Here is an 18,494-nt window from a genome sequence, read left to right on the forward strand (position 1 = left end):
AAGGAGAGGAGGGGCAGGAGGAGCCGGGACTGGAGTAGATGCTGGTAGAGAACAGTAGCCTCAGTGGACATCACCGCTCCGGGACTGGACTAGATGCTGGTGGAAACGGTATGTGTAGATGTGACGGGGACACCACTTGAAGGAAAGGTGCAGTTTGTGTGAGTAGGTGAGTATGCCTGTCACAATTATTACATAATCGTCTAATCACAATTATTTGAGATAATCAGTTGTTTTTTGCATAAACGTAATAATCATTTCCATGTTAAAAATGTTCATATGTTTTAAAAAAAATGACAAATAGTGGAAATAGCTGATCTACAAGCTCAAAACGCATCGCGACGCGTTTTGAGCTTGTACATCAGCTATTTCCACTATTAATGTTTTATTTTATGTGTTGTCATATCTGCCCTGTGCAACTTTTGTTTACGGAGGCACTGACATCAGACGCATCCTCTAACCCTGCGTCTGATGTCAGTGCATCGTGATAGGATCAGGTTGGCTGATGCCAGGGTGTGTCCTTGCCTCTGGGGCACACTGTTGCTCCGATTGTATGTTTGTGATATTGATAGGTCGTTTAATGTTAAGTTGAGGTTAAATTAAGGGGTGGTTGTTGACTTTTTATTCTGTTGGCTGACGAATTGATAGGGTTTTGACTTTTAATATCGGGTATTAATGGTCGTATTAGAAATGCGTGTTGTTCAGGAAATGCACCCCCCCCCACCCCCCCAAAAAAAAAAAAAAAAAAACATTTGTCTGTCTATGTGATGGTCTCTAGCCCTGGCGTCTTGCGGGGTCTGGCTTTACAGTAGGTAGCGTCTTGCACCTGAGCTTTTCTGTTGACTAACAACTTTCTAGGGTTTTGACTAGCCCTGGCGTCTTGCGGGGTCTGGCTTTACAGTAGGTAGCGTCTTGCACCTGAGCTTTTCTGTTGACTAACAACTTTCTAGGGTTTTGACTAGCCCTGGCGTCTTGCGGGGTCTGGCTTTACAGTAGGTAGCGTCTTGCACCTGAGCTTTTCTAAACTTTCTAACTTTCTAGGGTTTTGACTTTTAACATCAAGTAGTAATAGTCGTATTAGAAATGCTTGTTGTTCAGGAAATGCACTCTCTCCCCCCCCCCCCCCCCCCCCCAAAAACAAAAAAAAACATTTGTCTGTCTATCTGATGGTCTCAAGCCCTGGCGTCTTGCGGGTCAGGCTTTAGGTAGCGTCTTGCACCTGAGCGTTTAGAGTCTGTCTGTTTTGTCTGTTGTCTGTTTGTCTGTCTATCTATGGGGCGCCTGGGTGTGGTAGAGGTAAACGCACTCTCCCACCACCGCAGCAGAAAGCTGGGTTCAACACCCAGCAGTAACGGCGGTGCCTCCATCTTGGCCAGGCGCTCCATCAAACACAATTGGCCGTGTTTACGGGTGGGAACTTAATCTGCCGATGGATCAAGTGACCGTCCTTTTTGCTGCACAGCTACTGGCAAGTGTGTATGGGAGGATGCACACAGTAGTTTATACCTCTCTCCAGCTGTGGAGGTGGTTGTGATGCCAGCAACAGGGACTTAAGGACACTTGGGGACAATTGGGAATTGGTGATGACTAAATTGGGATCTCCTCCTAGGATTGTCACCTTGTCGTTGGTGGAGGAGCTTGCGTTATCCCAGTGACCCAGAGAGCTAAGCTCCTGGCAGGTGCCACCATGCCAGGCAGCTCAAAGGGTAAGGGGTCAGACTAAGGACAATCCATAGTTAAAACAAACATGTTACAGAAACCAAAGCATTCCAGGCAGGAGATGCCAGCCACGACAACACCTGTGCAAGGTAGACGCCCCTCCTGGGAAGGTTTGGGCATGAAATGAAATCTCCTGGACTCAAAAGAAACCATCAGAGATGGCCTGACATGTAAGAACTATATTATATTAACTGTTGTATGACTCATTATGCCAATATTCCTTTAGTATTGTTTATGATGTGTTCAGAACAGAGCTCTGCTGTGAAGGAAACTGAGGCAACACTTTACTAAAGGCTGGGTCTATAATGCATTCTTAAGGCTTCATAACACACATTATAAATATTTATAATTATGCATAACAACTTACAACAAGGTTTATGAAGTATTATGAGTGCTGGTCATAATTCTTTATAAGCTTAGAGGAAAAGCACATATTTTTTATTTCAAGGACCTCCAAATTGACCCTGGGGGTCCCCGGACCACAATTGGAGAACCACTGGCTTAGGGAACCACTAAGGCAGAGTCTTTGCTTGAATTGTCATGGTTTAGTTTCTGCACCACCTTACAGTCCAAAAGGAAGTAGATAAAATAATTAAACCAGAGGGGTGGTGGGCAGTGGTGTAATGTACTGTAACTTAAGTACATTTACTGTACTTAAGTACAATTTTTAAGTATTTTTACTTTACTGGAGTATTTCCAATTTTCCGTACTTCTACTTCTACTCCACTACACCTCAGAGACAAATATTGTACTTTTTACTCTACACTACACTACAGTTATTTGAAAACTTTAGTTACTTTGTAGATTTTGATTATTATTACAAAACATACATTACCCACTTCAGCCCTATATACATTTCGACCATTTGAAAATAGCCGATCTACAAGCTCACAATGAGCTGCTATTTTCAAAAGATTTTTATACATTTGAAAACTTTGTGAAATAGGACATTCTGCATAATGAGTACTTTCTACTTTTGGTACATTTTGATATGAATATTTTTGTACTTTTAACTCTAGTACATTTTGACTACTTTTTCCACCGGTGTTGGGAGGGACTGCAGGATTTGCAGGACTTGCATTGTAAACTAAATTGAGTAAATGTCCTGGTTTTCTGTTCACACTACAGGCTAGAGGAGACCAACAAGGCCCTGGAGGAGACAAAAAGAAACATCTCACTGAGGAGCAGTTTGTCTGCTCTGAGCTGACCTCCACCCAGGAGAAGCTGTAGCCTACAGCACCGCTGACCAGGTGAGGAGTGGGCAGCCGCCCATCGCTTTTAATACCGTAGATTTAACTGACTGGGTCGCAGAGGAGACGGGGGGGCTGTCAACCAGTGTAAAATGATCCTAAAGATTAGTAGGAGTTGCAGTATGTTATGAACACTACAGCAATTCTCTCTGTCCTCTGGGCCTAAAACGCTTGGTCTTGGAATGGAACAGCAGGCCTATTACAGCTCATTTCTTTCTACAAACCTCTTGTTTGTAGAAATTATTTTGGGGGGGGGGGTGCTACTCCTAGATGATTAGCTTAATGTGCAACATTGTTTTCTCACTCAACAGTAAACAAACCAACATGCAGTATAAGTGTGTACAGGGTATCTGCACATTTCTAAAGTGACAATTTAGGGACTTTTAAGACCCTTTTAATACCAAATTGTAAAATATTATGTAAGAAAGAGGAACCAAGTAAATGTAATGCCTACAATTCCTAGTGCTTGTCAAGGTGGGGGGTCCCCAGTAAAAAATATGATTATTTTGGGGAGTCACAGCCAGAAATGTTTGGAAACCCTTGGTTTTACCTTTTTTTACTTGGTTTAGACAGACGATGGTTTAACCAATTTAGACCTGAGGCAATTCTGAAACGCCTTCTAACTGAAGTTTTCTGATTTAAAAAGAAAAGAATAATGATTATGATGATGTATAGCCTGCCCTACACAATCACTATAAAGAAAACTATAATTGTTTTTCTACTGCGACATGTTGTGTTGCTATAAGCATTAAGACAAAAAAGTTAAGAGATGCAGTTATGTAAATGTTTCTGACTTTATGCGCCTCAACACAGCAGCAACGAGAAAGATAATCCCAGTCTGACTTACCAGGAGCAACACTTTTCTCTCATCAGACCATACAGGAACGGGTGTGCAATCAATCACAAAGTAGATTTATTAGCAATCATTCACTGTAGTAATTATTCTGCTGTAAATGACCTTAATGTGATGTTGTGTGTTTGTCCTCTCCAGCTGCTGAATACAGCACATGTCAGTACCAGTGATGTGTCAGGACTCTACGCTAAGCTGGACAGGGAGAAAGAGGTGATACTCAATTCTTTGTTTTCAGATGGATTTCTTCATATTTTTGTTTCTTTGGATTGAACATCAGAGTGCATTCTATCTGATTTTATTTAGGTTGCAGTAAGACAATCCAGTAATCTATTTTCATATTTATTTTTTAACCTCCAGGTGGAGCACCAGAATAGTCAGCCAGAGCTCCTTATCCAGGCGTCATCTCAAAACTTGACTACTGTAACTCCCTCCTTACTGGCCTCCCGACATGCTTCACTTAAGCCCCTCCAAATGATCCAGAATGCCGCAGCACGCCCCGGTCTTCAACCAGCCAAAATGTTCACGTCTCGCACATTTTCCGCTCCCTCCAATGGCTCCCAGTTGCTGTTTGCCTACAAGGCAACCAAAGGCATGGCACCACTATACCTTCAAAGCCTGATCCAAACCTACAACCCCTCTTGTTCACTCAGATCAGCTAACGCAGGAAAGCTGTCTGAACCTTTCTTAAAACCCCCGGGACAACGCTCCACACATCCCAGACTCTTCTCCCTCTGGCTCCCAAACTGTGGAACAAACTCACCATTGCAGTCAGAACTGCAGACTCACTCCAAAGGTGGGAGTGAGGTAGAGTCTCCACCTCCCCCCTAGCACCCCCTAGTGCTTTACTCTCCCTGTACCTCTTCCTGCCACCTTTTGCCTCCCTTGACGCTAGCCACTGACCAAGACATGGCTACCTTGCAGATATATCTTGGTTATTCGTTCTCATGTTTTTGTTACTTAGGCTTGTTTTTCTTGACAATGTTAAGACTGTAATTTAGATAGCAGGTTATTTAAACAGATGCTAGGTTCATTATTTACCTGGTATCACATAGTTTCATTGTACAGATTATTATTTGTGTTACTATATTGTTTAGACTGATGCTAGGATCTTGGTTTACCTGTGATCCTAGTTTACTGAGGCACTTACTGTCTCTGCATTTGTATGTGTTACTGTTTACCTTGTCTATTGTAAGTTGCTCTGAATGACCGCGTCTGCTAAATGCCTAAATAAGTCATTGTAATATTGAAGCAATTCAAACCGTGTTTTAATATCTTCTCATGCACTTTTAAAGAAGCATCATTCCAATCCATATACAACTCAGACATTGTATGTCTTGATTAATTGAATACATAGGACCACAATGGAAACAAATCCTCAGGGCTTTTTGTGTTATTGTATAACTGTGCCTTTTTTGCAAACTGTTAAACCTTCGGGGTCGAGACACCGGCCCTTGACCTTTTAGGATAGTGTTAATGTTGGAAATTCGTGTACAATAGTCAGGTAGTAAATTATTATGGACAGGAGGTGGCGGTGTTGCACACATTACGCCTAATGGTGTTGGGCAAATTGCATTGATTCCAAGACACTGAATGGAGTTGAATACTTAAGTAACCATCTAATCAGGTTATTCCATAAGATGGGTGCAATATGTTGTTCATTTTTTAAATAAAGCAACCTACTAGATATTGCACCACTTAAAACTTCCCAGAAATCCTGTTTTCCCACCTCAGGAATAAAGACCTATCATTGTCTCTATTCAATTCAGACGGGAGACATCTGATCTGCCCAACAACAACATTGCTGTATATTAGCCTAGCCTACACTATTGGTAGCACACAAACGTTTGACCGTTTCTATAAATATATAACAGCATGAAACTTATGTTAAACCGTGTTTGTTCATGCACTTTAAAGTATGTATTTCTGATTAATTGAGTACAATGTAAACAAGCCCCTGGGGCTTTTAGTTATACTTTTATCATAACCTTTCACTACTAACTGTACTGTTAATAATTGTGTTAATAAAGTATTCAATCAAGTATTCAGTCCAATCTGTATACAACACAGACCACCAGGAGTGGGCTTGAGCCCTGTGGGCCACCCGAGTGAGGCTAACCTTTTCTATGTTGAACACAAGGCAGGCACTTGGACCCAAGTTACAATCCAGGTACATTCAGTCTGGAGTTGAACCAGGAAATGGAATGTCATGATTGTATAACAGGTTGTACCAAATTACATTTTAAAGTTCAAAGCAGTGTGATGTTTTCTTGGTTAAATAAGTGTTAAATAGCTCTGTATTCCCATAGCAATCATTATGTTACGATATGTCTTTATTTGATTTGACATGGACATCACAACCAGTGTTATAATACAATACAGACATGCAAAAGTGTCACTTTTCAGCTACAGTCACCTTTTTGAACCCAAATAGGGCAATTGTGTGACACCTGACCCGAAAGAAAACAACATGTCACCTTTTTCACCTCGGGGCTGTCTGCATGCCTGGTTATAGCACGAGTGATAATTTAACACCTGTCCACAGGAGGCTTTTTTAAGTAGAAACACTAATCTAAAACCCAATCATAATAGTAATAATTAACCATTAATCAATCAGACCCAATACATTAACCTGTGAAACAAAAGTAGATATAATCATTCCAATAACCAGTCAAACTATTCATTTGAGCAGTTGTTTCAACCATAATTTGAGCCCTTTTAAACACATTACCATCTCTCTCTAGTTTTAGATCCGTAGGAAAAGAGTTCCAAAGTTTTACCCCCTTTAGTGAGAAGGCAGACTGTCCAAATGAGTTTTTGCACATGGGAACAATACAATCACCATTTGTTGAAGCCTGTGTAGTTGCTCTAGTCTGGATTCATCATTCATAAACCCCTTACTTAACTTGTAAAATGGACCTGAGTTGTAACTGTACTTGGTATGATTTTTTCACTCTTCGCCAAAATAGTCAGTTTATCATCTCACAACGTGACATGTTGTGATCTTGTAGATCGGCTATTTTTGGTGAACGTCCCCCCCCACCCAGAATACTAGGGATGCTGGGGTTAAACTGTTGCCACAAGAAAACACGTAACAACTCACAGTAAAACATTGTTCAAAAACACACATGAATACATAATGTATTCATAACTGCTCTAATGGGTCGCACTGCATGATGCACATTTTCCAGACATCTCAGACCGAGCATGAACAAATGACAACAAATCATCCATTCAAAGTGAAAATTACAAGTTTTTTTCGAAACCGTAAGGCGTAAGGTTCATGTCCTACCTGGGATTTGAACCCGAGTCTCCAGTGTGGGAGAACAAACTTCTACAGTTCTTTCAAGAATCCCTGTGAGCTTCAGGCAGTACTACCTGTCAACCAGTACGTGTGTCCTAACCCAACAGTGGGAGAGTAGAGAGACCACCTCCAACCACTGCAGGTGGGTGGAGTTCAATCCAAGACCTTAGTGCAAAAAAATGTTGCCTCTATATATTACCAAGAAAGTAATTCGAGAAATAGAAAGGGACTTCTCTAAATTTATATGGCATGGTAAAAGATCTAGACTAAGTATGAGGATATTGCAACTGCCCAAGGACAGGGGGGGATTGGCATTCCCAAACATGTTATTTTATAACTGGGCCTGCCACTGCCGTACCATACATGAGTGGGTACATGACTATCTTACTGGTGGACCAGAACCCCTTGAGACATGGGAGTGCTCTCCCTATGTACTACTAGCAGAACTCACAAATATACAAAAAATTACACTTTAAATCTTCTGATAGTCCAATACTCTCAAATTCGATAAATATTTGGAAAAACATGATAACCTTTATGGGAAGGAAGAACATGTCCTCATACTTGACACCACTCACAGGCAATAGACAGTTTGACCCTGGAGTTAGGAGTGCCGTTTTCCGGTCTTGGTATAATAAAGGTATTAGAGTTATAGGAGACCTGTTTGATGCCAGTGATGTTCTTATGTCATTCGATATGATTAAGAACTCATTCGGAGTACCTCGGAATGACTTCTTTGCTTACTTACAGGTTCGCCACTTTATCAATAATGACACCAAGTTTCCTCGAGACAAGCCTCTTCTTGGGCCTTTAGAGGACTCTATTATGCATTTTACTAGGAAGAAAGGTTTGATTTCTTACTTCTATGATAATTTTCAGTGCTTCAACACACAAAATATAGATATTGTGGTGGGAAGATGGGAAAAGGATTTACAAACTGAGTACGACAAGAATTGTTGGGACGACTGCATTAAATCTTCTCAAACTACCTTTATAAGCAACAGATTCAAAGACATGCAGTATAGGATACTACATAGACAGCAAAGGACACCCCAAATCCTAAACAAAATTGACCCTGATAGGTCCCCTTTATGTATCAAATGCAAAACTGAGGTTGGTACTTATATACACTGTTTCTGGGAGTGTTCCAATATTTCCAAATTCTGGTCTTGTGTAGTAAAAGAATTGAGTTCAATTTTTCAGTCTAAGATCTGTAAAGATCCTGGGCAATTTTTATTAGGGCTGCCATCTAAATTTGGGGTTCTAGATCCTAGAAGAGCTAAGCTTCTAGATAAGCTCCTCTGTGTGGCCCGAAAATGCATTTTATTCAACTGGATTCACGAAAAACCTCCATCAGTAACTCAGTGGTATAGAGAAATATATAGGGTACTCCCAATGGAAAGACTCAGTGCCAAAATAAAAGGGAAAGAAAATAACTTCATGGATATATGGCAGCCACTGATAGATTATTTACCCAAGGATCTATCTACCTTGATTTATAAGGGAAGTGATTCCATAGATTGGAAAGCCCCGGTTGTACTTTTACAATTTAACTTCTGATGTGCTCTTATGTGTTTGTTTATCTGTATGTATGAATATTTAACTGTATGTGTGTCCATAGCATTGCCACTGTAATATGCCGCTTGCCCTCCTTTATTTGTTATTATTTTGTGTTTAGTTTTTTGTGTTTTTGTTTGTATTGTATGTCTTTTAATTTATTTTTATTTCAATTTGTTTAATTGAATAACATTCTGATTACAACTTCTGTATAAAAAAGGAAAAAGTAAATAAAAAGTTATTTAAAAAAAAAAAGAAACATTTACTTAGTTCACACATACAAAATAACTGCAGAATAGACAAACTAACTACAGACTACTACGTTTCAGTTTTGTATAGAATAGGGTACTGTAGGTAGTTTAATGAACAAACAGACTTTTATTGATTCCTAGGGAAATGCAGGTGTCATAGCATCACTACTATGCATGAAACACTAAGGTAAGAGGAAATAGATAGAGAAGTAGTAAGGTAGCAATAAGAAAATAAGACAAATAAAACATTAAAGAGAAGACTTAAAGAAAGTCTAGCCTGGCCATCTTCATCTGGCATATTGTATAGTTTCTTATAGCAGCCAATCAATTTAATATATCTTAATTATTGGCTACGGTCTTTGTGCTGTTCTCTGTGAAGGCATGTGAAATTAAAACCTTTCCCTACAGGCATTTCAGGCAACACAGCATGAGTAATCGCTACAAACATAACAATTATTGTGGAGTGGAATAAAATTCCTCTAAAATCCAAGGTTTCCATGGCTGCAAACCAAAGCTCATCTCAATCACAGCTTCTCAAAATCACAGAATAGAATCATGCATGAGGTCTTTCAGAGTAAACTCAATCAGTGGAGCTACTCTTCACAGTGACTTTAAAAAGACTTGTTTTGCATTATAGACTACCTTTAGAGCCAAAAGCCTGTTTGATTAGCCTTTTACTGTTATGGTCAACTGTTGAATTGAAATTCCCCAAAAAATCAAATTGTTGTCCAAAGGTTATTGGATGGTAATTAATGTTTGACTGACTAGCTACTATAAGGTAAAATAACTGCTAGCCTACGACACAATGCTCTATTTGATCATAAAAGAAAATAATTGCACTGCAGATTATGGAGAAAAAAAATGTAATACAAAATTGTGGAATTTAAACAAAAACGACAGTTGAATGCTTAGATGTAACTGATCACTTATAAGAAAATAGAAGTACTGAGTGCAAACGTTTTTCTTTCTTTCTTTTTTTGTTTCGTTAAACAGAACAGTTATATCTCCCTAAACTGAAACGTTCAAAATAATTTAACAGAGCGACACAAGACAAAACCAGATAATGCAAAGTAAGCATCATCATGGGTACCACACTTATTAAGCATCCACAGTATTCTCCTACTCAATCATATTTGTCTCTTTTAAACCCTGCTTGAATTTTAAGACTTGTTTCCAATATTTTTATGGAACAAATGTAAATAATTCAGAGCCAGATAGTGTGGCAGACAACAGTTGGAGATGAGTAAGGAATCTAAGGATGCAAACTCAGTGGTTCTCAAAGTGGGGTCCGGGGACACCCAGGGGTCCTTGAAGGGCCCCTGGGTGACCTTTACATGTCTGTAACTCAGTGAGTGAACAAATGGACCCAATTTGGTAGCCTCACATCAGCAGTTAGTTTTCCCCACCACTAGCCAAAGTGACGCAAGGGGACTTTTGACAGGGCCATACCGAAAGTAGGTTGCTTTATTCGGATACGTGCGTGTCACTGCCCACCCCTGCCGGTTCTCTGATTATAATTGTTTTAAATAGGCTCTGTCATGATTAATTGACCACATATATGAAGTTAAACAACTAAATTCTATCCGAACGATATCTTAAAAGTAAATTCCGTGCCTCAAAAAAGACGTTTGAGAGTGATTTCAAGTTTTAAAACCAAAACCAAAAACAGCGGACATAAAAACATGGCTGCCGTTCCATTTTGGTCGGCTGCACTCGGTTCCATTCGGTTTCACTCGAACTCGCCACCTGCTTGGCCAACCTTCGCTGTCAATCACAGAACAATGAGCGAGGATGCTGATAGGAGAGTTCATGTTATGAACTCCGGAGAAACGCCCAGACAAGCCTGTAGGCCAGACTCACTACTGAAATCAAATACAAATGAGATTTCCGGAGGGAGGGGTTTACCAGGCTACCAATTTGGTTCCATTTCTACACTCACAGAGTAATGGGGGTCTGTGGCCTAATGGCTTACCGAACTGGGGGTCCTTGACATGATTAAACGTTTGAGAACCTCTGCGCTAACTACATTATGTTGAAGTTATCTGGGAGGATGAGCTACTGCTGCCAGGGCTCTTTGTCTTCTGCCCCCTGGTGGCACTGGGCTGGCGCTGCACTTTCTGGCTGGAGGAGCCCTCTCTGTTCATGTTCTTGTCACTGTGACCAGCTCCTGCTTTACTGCGCACTGTGAGCACAAAACAAACACAAACCATGAGAAACAAGATTGTGTCTGTATGACCTACATCACAGCGTTCAAATAACTTCTAACAAAAACTGAGAAAACATGCATCGGAAAGATGAGATACAGCGGGTCATGATTATGTTCTTTCAATATTGCTTATTGCATGGACTGCATTCAAAAGTACACATATCAACATCCACATTAGTTGTAAAGGAGCACAAAAGTGCTTTTTTAAAAGTAATCAAATAAACACTGAAGTCACACAATTCTATGTTAACCTAAGTGATTTGTGTGATCTGTGTTGATTCTACATTTACTATTAAACACATCGTAGGCGCTGGGCGTGAAAATGACAACTGTGCTGCGTCAGTCGGAAACCAGTAATGACACTTGTGCAGTGCTGGTCGCCCACTTTGAGCCAGGTGTATGTAAGATAGGGCCCTATAAACACATTTCCCACTGGACAAAACACACCCTGGATTTTGTCTTGAGTGGGAAAGGCTACAAAATCTGCCTTCATTGCCAGGACAAATGGCTCTGCAGTAGTTTCAGGTATTTTATCTGTTCCAGCGCCTATCGACAGATGGAATCATGACACCCAGGTAGACGTGCCAATTTCCACCCCTTTTCCAGAGCGACGCTATTAGAGATCCACCTCATTTGAGAAGAGACTCAGGGCTCAGCTCTACGGCGTGAGTAATTCACTCACATTGATACATACATGCTAAACTGAAAATGTATTTACAAGTGTGTGTGAATAAAGACATGAATTGAACAACCTCTATAGAATCGTCCATTAGTTATTAATTCAACAAACAAAAATATTATCCTACCCGTTATACATCTCAATAGAGTTTTGTGGTCGGCATACATGTCTTCTGAATTCAGTAGCTTATATGGATGACCGTGGACTGTTTTAATCAATAATCGGGTTTAATCTTTGTGACTTTGCACATCTTTGTCATGCAAGCCTTGTATGTGGAGACTAATGAATCAAGCAAGTTGCAATCCATTGGTTGCAACGTGTCAATTTGGCACCATCACCAAAATAACTATATCTACAACTATGAAAACCATATGCCGCCCCAAGTTACAGACAACTAGATGAATTATATGAAGATATATAAAGATTAGTTTATCATATTTGTAATTCACTTTCTATCCCCTTTAAAACAACAATTGACAAACACAAGGTCAATACATCTACCTGAATGAGATGATGGCAATGATACACTTTTACAACACCCTTGAACAGGTTCAGTTGCACTCATCCACACAGATGCACACTAAGGGTTTCACCAAAAACTAGTCAACACTGTCGGCAGTACAGTAGTCAAACTAGTCGACTATTATAATAACTACTAGTCGACACTGTTGGCAGTAGTCAACTAGTCATGGATGGACTGCTCTTTCTAGATGTTAACAGATATACAGTTGTTGCTTGTTGATAGGGAACAACAATATAAGACAATTTTTCATTTTTTTGTGCAATGGTTGTGAAATGGGGGTCGGGGGGTATCATGATCCTTTAAGTTTATTCTTTATTTATATTATGTACAAGGTAACACGATCATCTCAAGTATTGGATTACAGTTACCATTGTACATACAGTACAGTAAATGACTCAAACGTATTTTGATAAGCTTTTGTTAGAATGACTAAAATTACTTTTTATTTTCTTTTTGTTTCTTTGCGTGGTCCTACACAGTCAGTGTGACATGCCACAGTAAAATGCTTCAACTTCCTGCCTTCCAAAATACAACTGTCATTGTTACCTGACCAAGAACTTCTCTCTCTTGTGTTTTGTCACTGAACAGTTAAAAGACTTAGAAGTCAACAAGTCAAACTATCAAACTATTATGAAAAACTTGGCAACTAGTAAAAATCAATAGTCGTTAAACCCCTCTTGCACACATGCATAATACATGCATAACACACACATTCAAACTCCCATGTCCTCGTTTCCACGGTAAACACGTGTCATTCAGATACACCCCTAATTTGATGCAACAGGCACTGTACTGTATGTGTACAAAACACGACTTGCACCCGAGGAGAAAGGCAGGCCAAGCATACGAATGGAGTTAAACAACACAGCGCAGCAACGGGGACCTTGACAGTGAGCGTCTTGCTGGCCGTAGACCACAATCTTAGTGTTGACCCTGGTGGGCCGGGTACCAGAGGATGAAGGGGGAGGTGCAGGAGGCTTAGGGCTCTTGCCAGAGACCACACTATCATCTTCTTCAAGAAACAAGAAACAAGAGGCTTTTTTGTGAATATACACCAAAATTAAAACCACAAGAAAGGAAAATGACAGCACATGTAGTGAGTGAGTGGAGATGTGCTGCTGCTGCTGGTACACTATTAAAAAAAAGAAAGCAAACGTTTTATATTCTCTCTCTCCTCAGTGTCCCAATGAGAGGAGTGCGAGCATTCAGAGAAAATAGCAGATCCACAAGCTAGAGGGAAATACTATCAGACACCAGTCAACAAAGTATATACGTAGGGTGGTTAAAGGGGGTGTGTAAGTATATGTTTTTGTTAGAGTCAAAGCTCTATATTACGATAGAAGTCATTTCTATAGAGAGTGTTCGTTCAGTAACAAGGGTACCTAGTCTCTCTCAGTCTGAACTCTTCCACTATCTTCAAATGCTAAAGAGAGTCTGTAATAGGCTCTGTACATGGCTGTAGTTCTATTTTCCAGAAAGTGAAATGAACATTTCCTGTTCCCGGCTGAGTTTCCCTTAGCTTCCATTGGCTCAGCTTCATACTCTTTGAACTAGAAACACACATGACACCTTCATAATTATGTGTTTCTGGTTCAAATCTGTTTCCGGTTGAATTACTGCAACTCCTTATACTCTGGGCTCAGCAAAAAGGTCATCTCCCGTCTTTAACTGGTGTCAAATTCTACAGCTAGGTTAGGTTCAGGGTTGATTTTAAGATTTTACTGATGACTTTTAAAGTGTGGCAAGGCCCTGCTCCCAGCTACATCAAATCTGTTTCTGGTTGAATTCTTGTGGAAACACAGCGTGTGTTGTGTTTGTGGTAACTGACCTCTGTGTTCTGCAGGTGCTGTGGTCAGACTGGTGGTGTGGGAGGTGGTCGACGAGTCTCCCAACGTAGCATCAGCTATCCTCTGCCCCGCACACATGGACTTCAACGTCTGGAACACTGCCTGAGGCGCCACGTTCATCTTCAACAGATCCACAATGATCCTAGATGGACAAAATAGCAGCCATGTTTCCATTTAGCCTGCACAGCTAAACCCTCAGTGTTCCATTTGTCCATTTGTGACTGCGAGCGTAGAAATGTAATCATATGGACCGACTCTTGCGGGTCCATTTGGTTACATGTGTACACTCTCAAAGATAAAGCTGTGTTCCGGAACTTCTTTTCATGCATAAAACCAATCTGTATGTATGGTAAAGCAGTGGTGTGCCATGACAAGTCCAGGTGTGCTTTGGGATTTAGTGACAACCACACATTATTATTGCAACACAATTTAGGCATTTAGCAGACACTCTTTATCCAGAACAACTTACAATAAGCAAGGTAAACTCATACATCAACTGCAGAGAGACAGTGTAGTGCCTCAGTAAACTAGGATCACAGGTGAACCAAGAACCAAGCATCAGTCTAAACTCTAAACAATATATTATACTATAAAAAATGATCTGTACATTGAAACTATAGAAACTATAGGATACCAGGTAAATAATGCACCTACCATGTGTCTAAATAACATGCTATCTAAAATAATGTTTTACCTTTGCATAAGTCTGCATGGTCATCGAGGCTAGGTCAAGTGCTGCTATGATATGAACAACTATAGAAAAAGTACTATACCCGTAGAGGCCAATTCTACACCCTAAAGAAAAATGTATTTCAAACTTTCCGTCAGAGCAAACCCGAGGTTCCAGATTTCATGTGAGCAGTTCATGTTAACAGTGTGGTTGGCTCATTGTACTGCCTGGTTAACTGGTTGTGCTGCCTGTAACTTAAAAAAAATCATCAATAAAGTATTCAATCAATCAATGGGGGTCCTTGAAACTAAACAATTGGAGAACCACTGGGTTTTCTATTATATGAACCTACTTGAAGATCTCTTGATCTATGGTGATCCCAGCAGCCTGGGTGAGCTCGAACAGCTCGCTCTCCTCAGCGTTGAGAATCTTCTTCTTTTTCATGGCATATTTCTGGACATTACTGGTCACCAGCACATCAGGGGCGCTGGGCGCAGACTGCCCAGACTGTTGAGACATCACTGACACCTAGAGAAATATGCAATTACAATGAATCATAACCAGTGGTGGAAAGTAACTGCATGTACGTGTACTCAAGCACTGTAATTAAGTACAATTTTGAGGTACTTTTGACAATATTGGAGTATTTCGATTTTTCAGTACTTTTACTTCTCCACTACATCTCAAGAGGCAAATATTGTACTTTTACTCCACTACAATTATTTGAAAACTGCAGTTACCAGTTACTTTGTAGATTTTGATTATTATTACAAAACATACATTAAGCACATTCAGCCCTATATACAGTACATTTCTGCCATTTGAAAATAGCCGATCTACAAGCTCATTGTGAGCTTGTAGATCTGCTATTTTCAAAAGATATGTAGACATTTTATACATTTGAACACTTGTGAAACGGGATATACATTTTTGATACCAATACTTTTGTAATTTAATTCCAGACTTTTACTTAACAGAGTATTTTTACATTGCAGTATTGATACTTTTACTGAAGTAAAAACATTGAGTACTTTTTCCACCACTGAGCATAAACACCAGTGGTGGAAAAAGTACTCAAATGTTTTACTTAAGTAAAAGTATCAATACTGCAATGTAGAAGTACTCTGTTACAAGTAAAAGTCCGGAATTCAAAATTTACTTGAGTAAAAGTACGAAATTATTGGTATCAAAATGTACTTAAAGTACCAAAAGTAAAAGTACTAAATGTTTGAAAATAGCAGATCTACAAGCTCACAACGCGTCGCGATGCCACGCGTTGTGAGCTTGTAGATCGGCTATTTTCAAATAGCCTATAAAATAGGGCTAAAGTGGTTCATGTATGTTTTATAATGTAATAATAAAAGTAACTAGTAACTAAAGTTTTCAAATAATTGTAGTGGAGTAAAAGTACAATATTTGCCTCTGAGATGTAGTGGAGTAGAAGTAAAAGTATTGGAGATTGGAAATACTCAAGTAAAGTACAAATACCTCAAAATTGTACTTAAGTACAGTACTAGTAAATGTACTTATAGTTACTTTGCACCACTGGTTAACTTGCATTGGTTCCTTTCTCACTAAAGACTACACTCTAGCTCGAACATACACTTTAACAGCTGTTAATAATGATGAATGATGACATACGGTCTCGACAGATAAATACGTTCCGATTGACAGATTATTCAAAAACAAACCAGCCTGACCATAGATATAGAAACCTTTATATGTCTATGAGCCTGACATCAACACGGTCCCACATAAAATACGTCATCATTGTGCGACCCCATCAGAAACGCGTCATCAACGGAGGGACACGCCCCCTTTGGATTACCGTATTAAATATTATTATTATTTTTATCATGGATCAGTGGTGGAAAAAGTACTCAAATGTTTTACTTAAGTAAAAGTATCAATACTGTAATGTAGAAATACTCTGTTACAAGTAAAAGTCCGGAATTCAAAATGTACTTCACTTGAGTAAAAGTACAAAAGTATTGGCATCAAAATATACTTTAAGTGCCAAAAGTAAAAGTACTAAAATGTTTGAAAATAGCCTATGTATAAAATAGGGCTAAAGGGGTTAATGTATGTTTTATAAATAATAATTTATATCTGCAAAGTAACTAGTTCCTAAAGTTTTCAAATAATTGTAGTGCAGTAAAAGTACAATATTTTCCTCTGAAATGTAGTGGAGTAGAAGTAAAAGTATTGGAAATTGGAAATAATCATGTAAAGTACAAATACCTCAAAAATGGTACAGTACTTAAGTAAATGTGCTTAGTTACTTTCCACTGACAGTGGTGGAAAAAGTACTCAAATGCATTACTTAAGTAAAAGTATCAATACTGCAACGTAGTACTCAGTTACAAGTAAAAGTCCGAAATAAAACATTTACTTGAGTAAAAGTACAAAAGTATTGGCATCAAAATGTACTTTAAGTACCAAAAGTAGAAAGTACTCATGCAGAATGTCCCATTTCACAAGTTTTCAAACATTTATATAAATCTTTTGAAAACAGCAGATCTACAAGCTCACAATGCTCGTAGATCAGCTATTATTATTATTTTATTTTTTTACATTTTCTCCTCTAAACGTATATGTGTCACATAATGACCAGAAAGAGTCTTTTCTTTTCTTATTCGAAATCAAAACAAAAATAATAGCGTTGAAAGTTTGAAATGAGAGTTGTTATTGACAGCTGACCAATCAGCGAGAAGTGAGAGCTCACGTGGAACGCCCATAGGTGGAATGCCGGTACTAACGCGTGAAGCACAACGTTCTACGTCAGATGTGTCTGAGACTTTGAAAGAACCAGTCGCATTTAACCAGAGCTTAACAGTTGCTTTAACACTAACGGACGGAACCAGTGACCACCAACCAGAAGAACATCTACGGATTGTTTTATCTACTTTTGTTGCTTTTCAACCAGCTTTTTCCTACAACTGGTGAGTTTGATGTAGTTTCATAATGCTCGGGCGGGGGGGTTAGGGGGGGAACTGTCATTTTAATGCTATTTTATTGATTATGTTTGATTGTAGCGTGAGCTGCTGTTGAAATAGCAGATCTGCAAGCTCACAACACGTAGCTATCTCAACGGCCGTTGCTGTCATGGTAATGCATGGCGTTATCACGACGCCTTGTGAGCTTGTAGATCTGCTTTTTTAACAGCCGTTGCCGTCACGTTAACTAACTAAACTAAATAACGTCTGTTACCGGTAACCGAAGTTTACCGTTTACCGTTAATGGCCGTTGCTGTCGTCGTTATGATCGTTGTCAAAATAGCTGCTAGCTTGTTTCTAGCTGTGTAACGTCTGTCTCTTATGTATGTTGTGTTGTTGTTTTTCTAAACGCTCTTGGGTTCGTTTAAGGTGTAAATGTCATTGTAATTGGTTGTACTGTTGAAATGAGCATTCAAAACGTCTCATTGTAGCTTGTTTACATTGTAAATCAAAGGGATTGGCGCTGTCGTTCAAAAGACGTCAAGCTAACAACCTGAATGGATTTGTGGCGGGCCCGTTGTAGCTCTGGTCCATAGCGTTAGAACAGTGGGTTTCAACCTTTTTCATGTCAAGGACCCCCAAATTGACACTTAGTAGCCCGCGGACCCCCCATTTCAAAATATATGCCAAGTACGGTACCCTCAT

The 18,494-nt window shown here is 39.5% G+C and overlaps 2 protein-coding genes across 2 annotated transcripts in view; one reads left to right on the forward strand and one right to left on the reverse strand.

The window, feature by feature from the left end:
- Nucleotides 1-18,494, forward strand: part of zbtb7c (zinc finger and BTB domain containing 7C) — a 400,030-nt gene that overhangs the window by 280,399 nt on the left and 101,137 nt on the right. The gene's annotated exons all lie outside the window — the stretch shown is intronic.
- On the reverse strand, nucleotides 10,873-16,547 carry LOC308077902 (mitotic-spindle organizing protein 2-like). Its single transcript, XM_080418890.1, has 5 exons — nucleotides 16,495-16,547; nucleotides 15,206-15,381; nucleotides 14,165-14,325; nucleotides 13,220-13,348; nucleotides 10,873-11,110 (listed from the first exon to the last, which is right to left on the reverse strand). The coding sequence occupies exons 2-5, from the start codon at nucleotides 15,370-15,372 to the stop codon at nucleotides 10,956-10,958; spliced, it is 612 nt and encodes a 203-aa protein (XP_080275016.1). The 5' UTR covers nucleotides 15,373-15,381; nucleotides 16,495-16,547; the 3' UTR covers nucleotides 10,873-10,955.

Source organism: Gymnoscopelus braueri, assembly GCF_963280865.1.
Source record: "Gymnoscopelus braueri genome assembly, chromosome: 22".
Lineage (NCBI taxonomy): Eukaryota > Metazoa > Chordata > Actinopteri > Myctophiformes > Myctophidae > Gymnoscopelus > Gymnoscopelus braueri.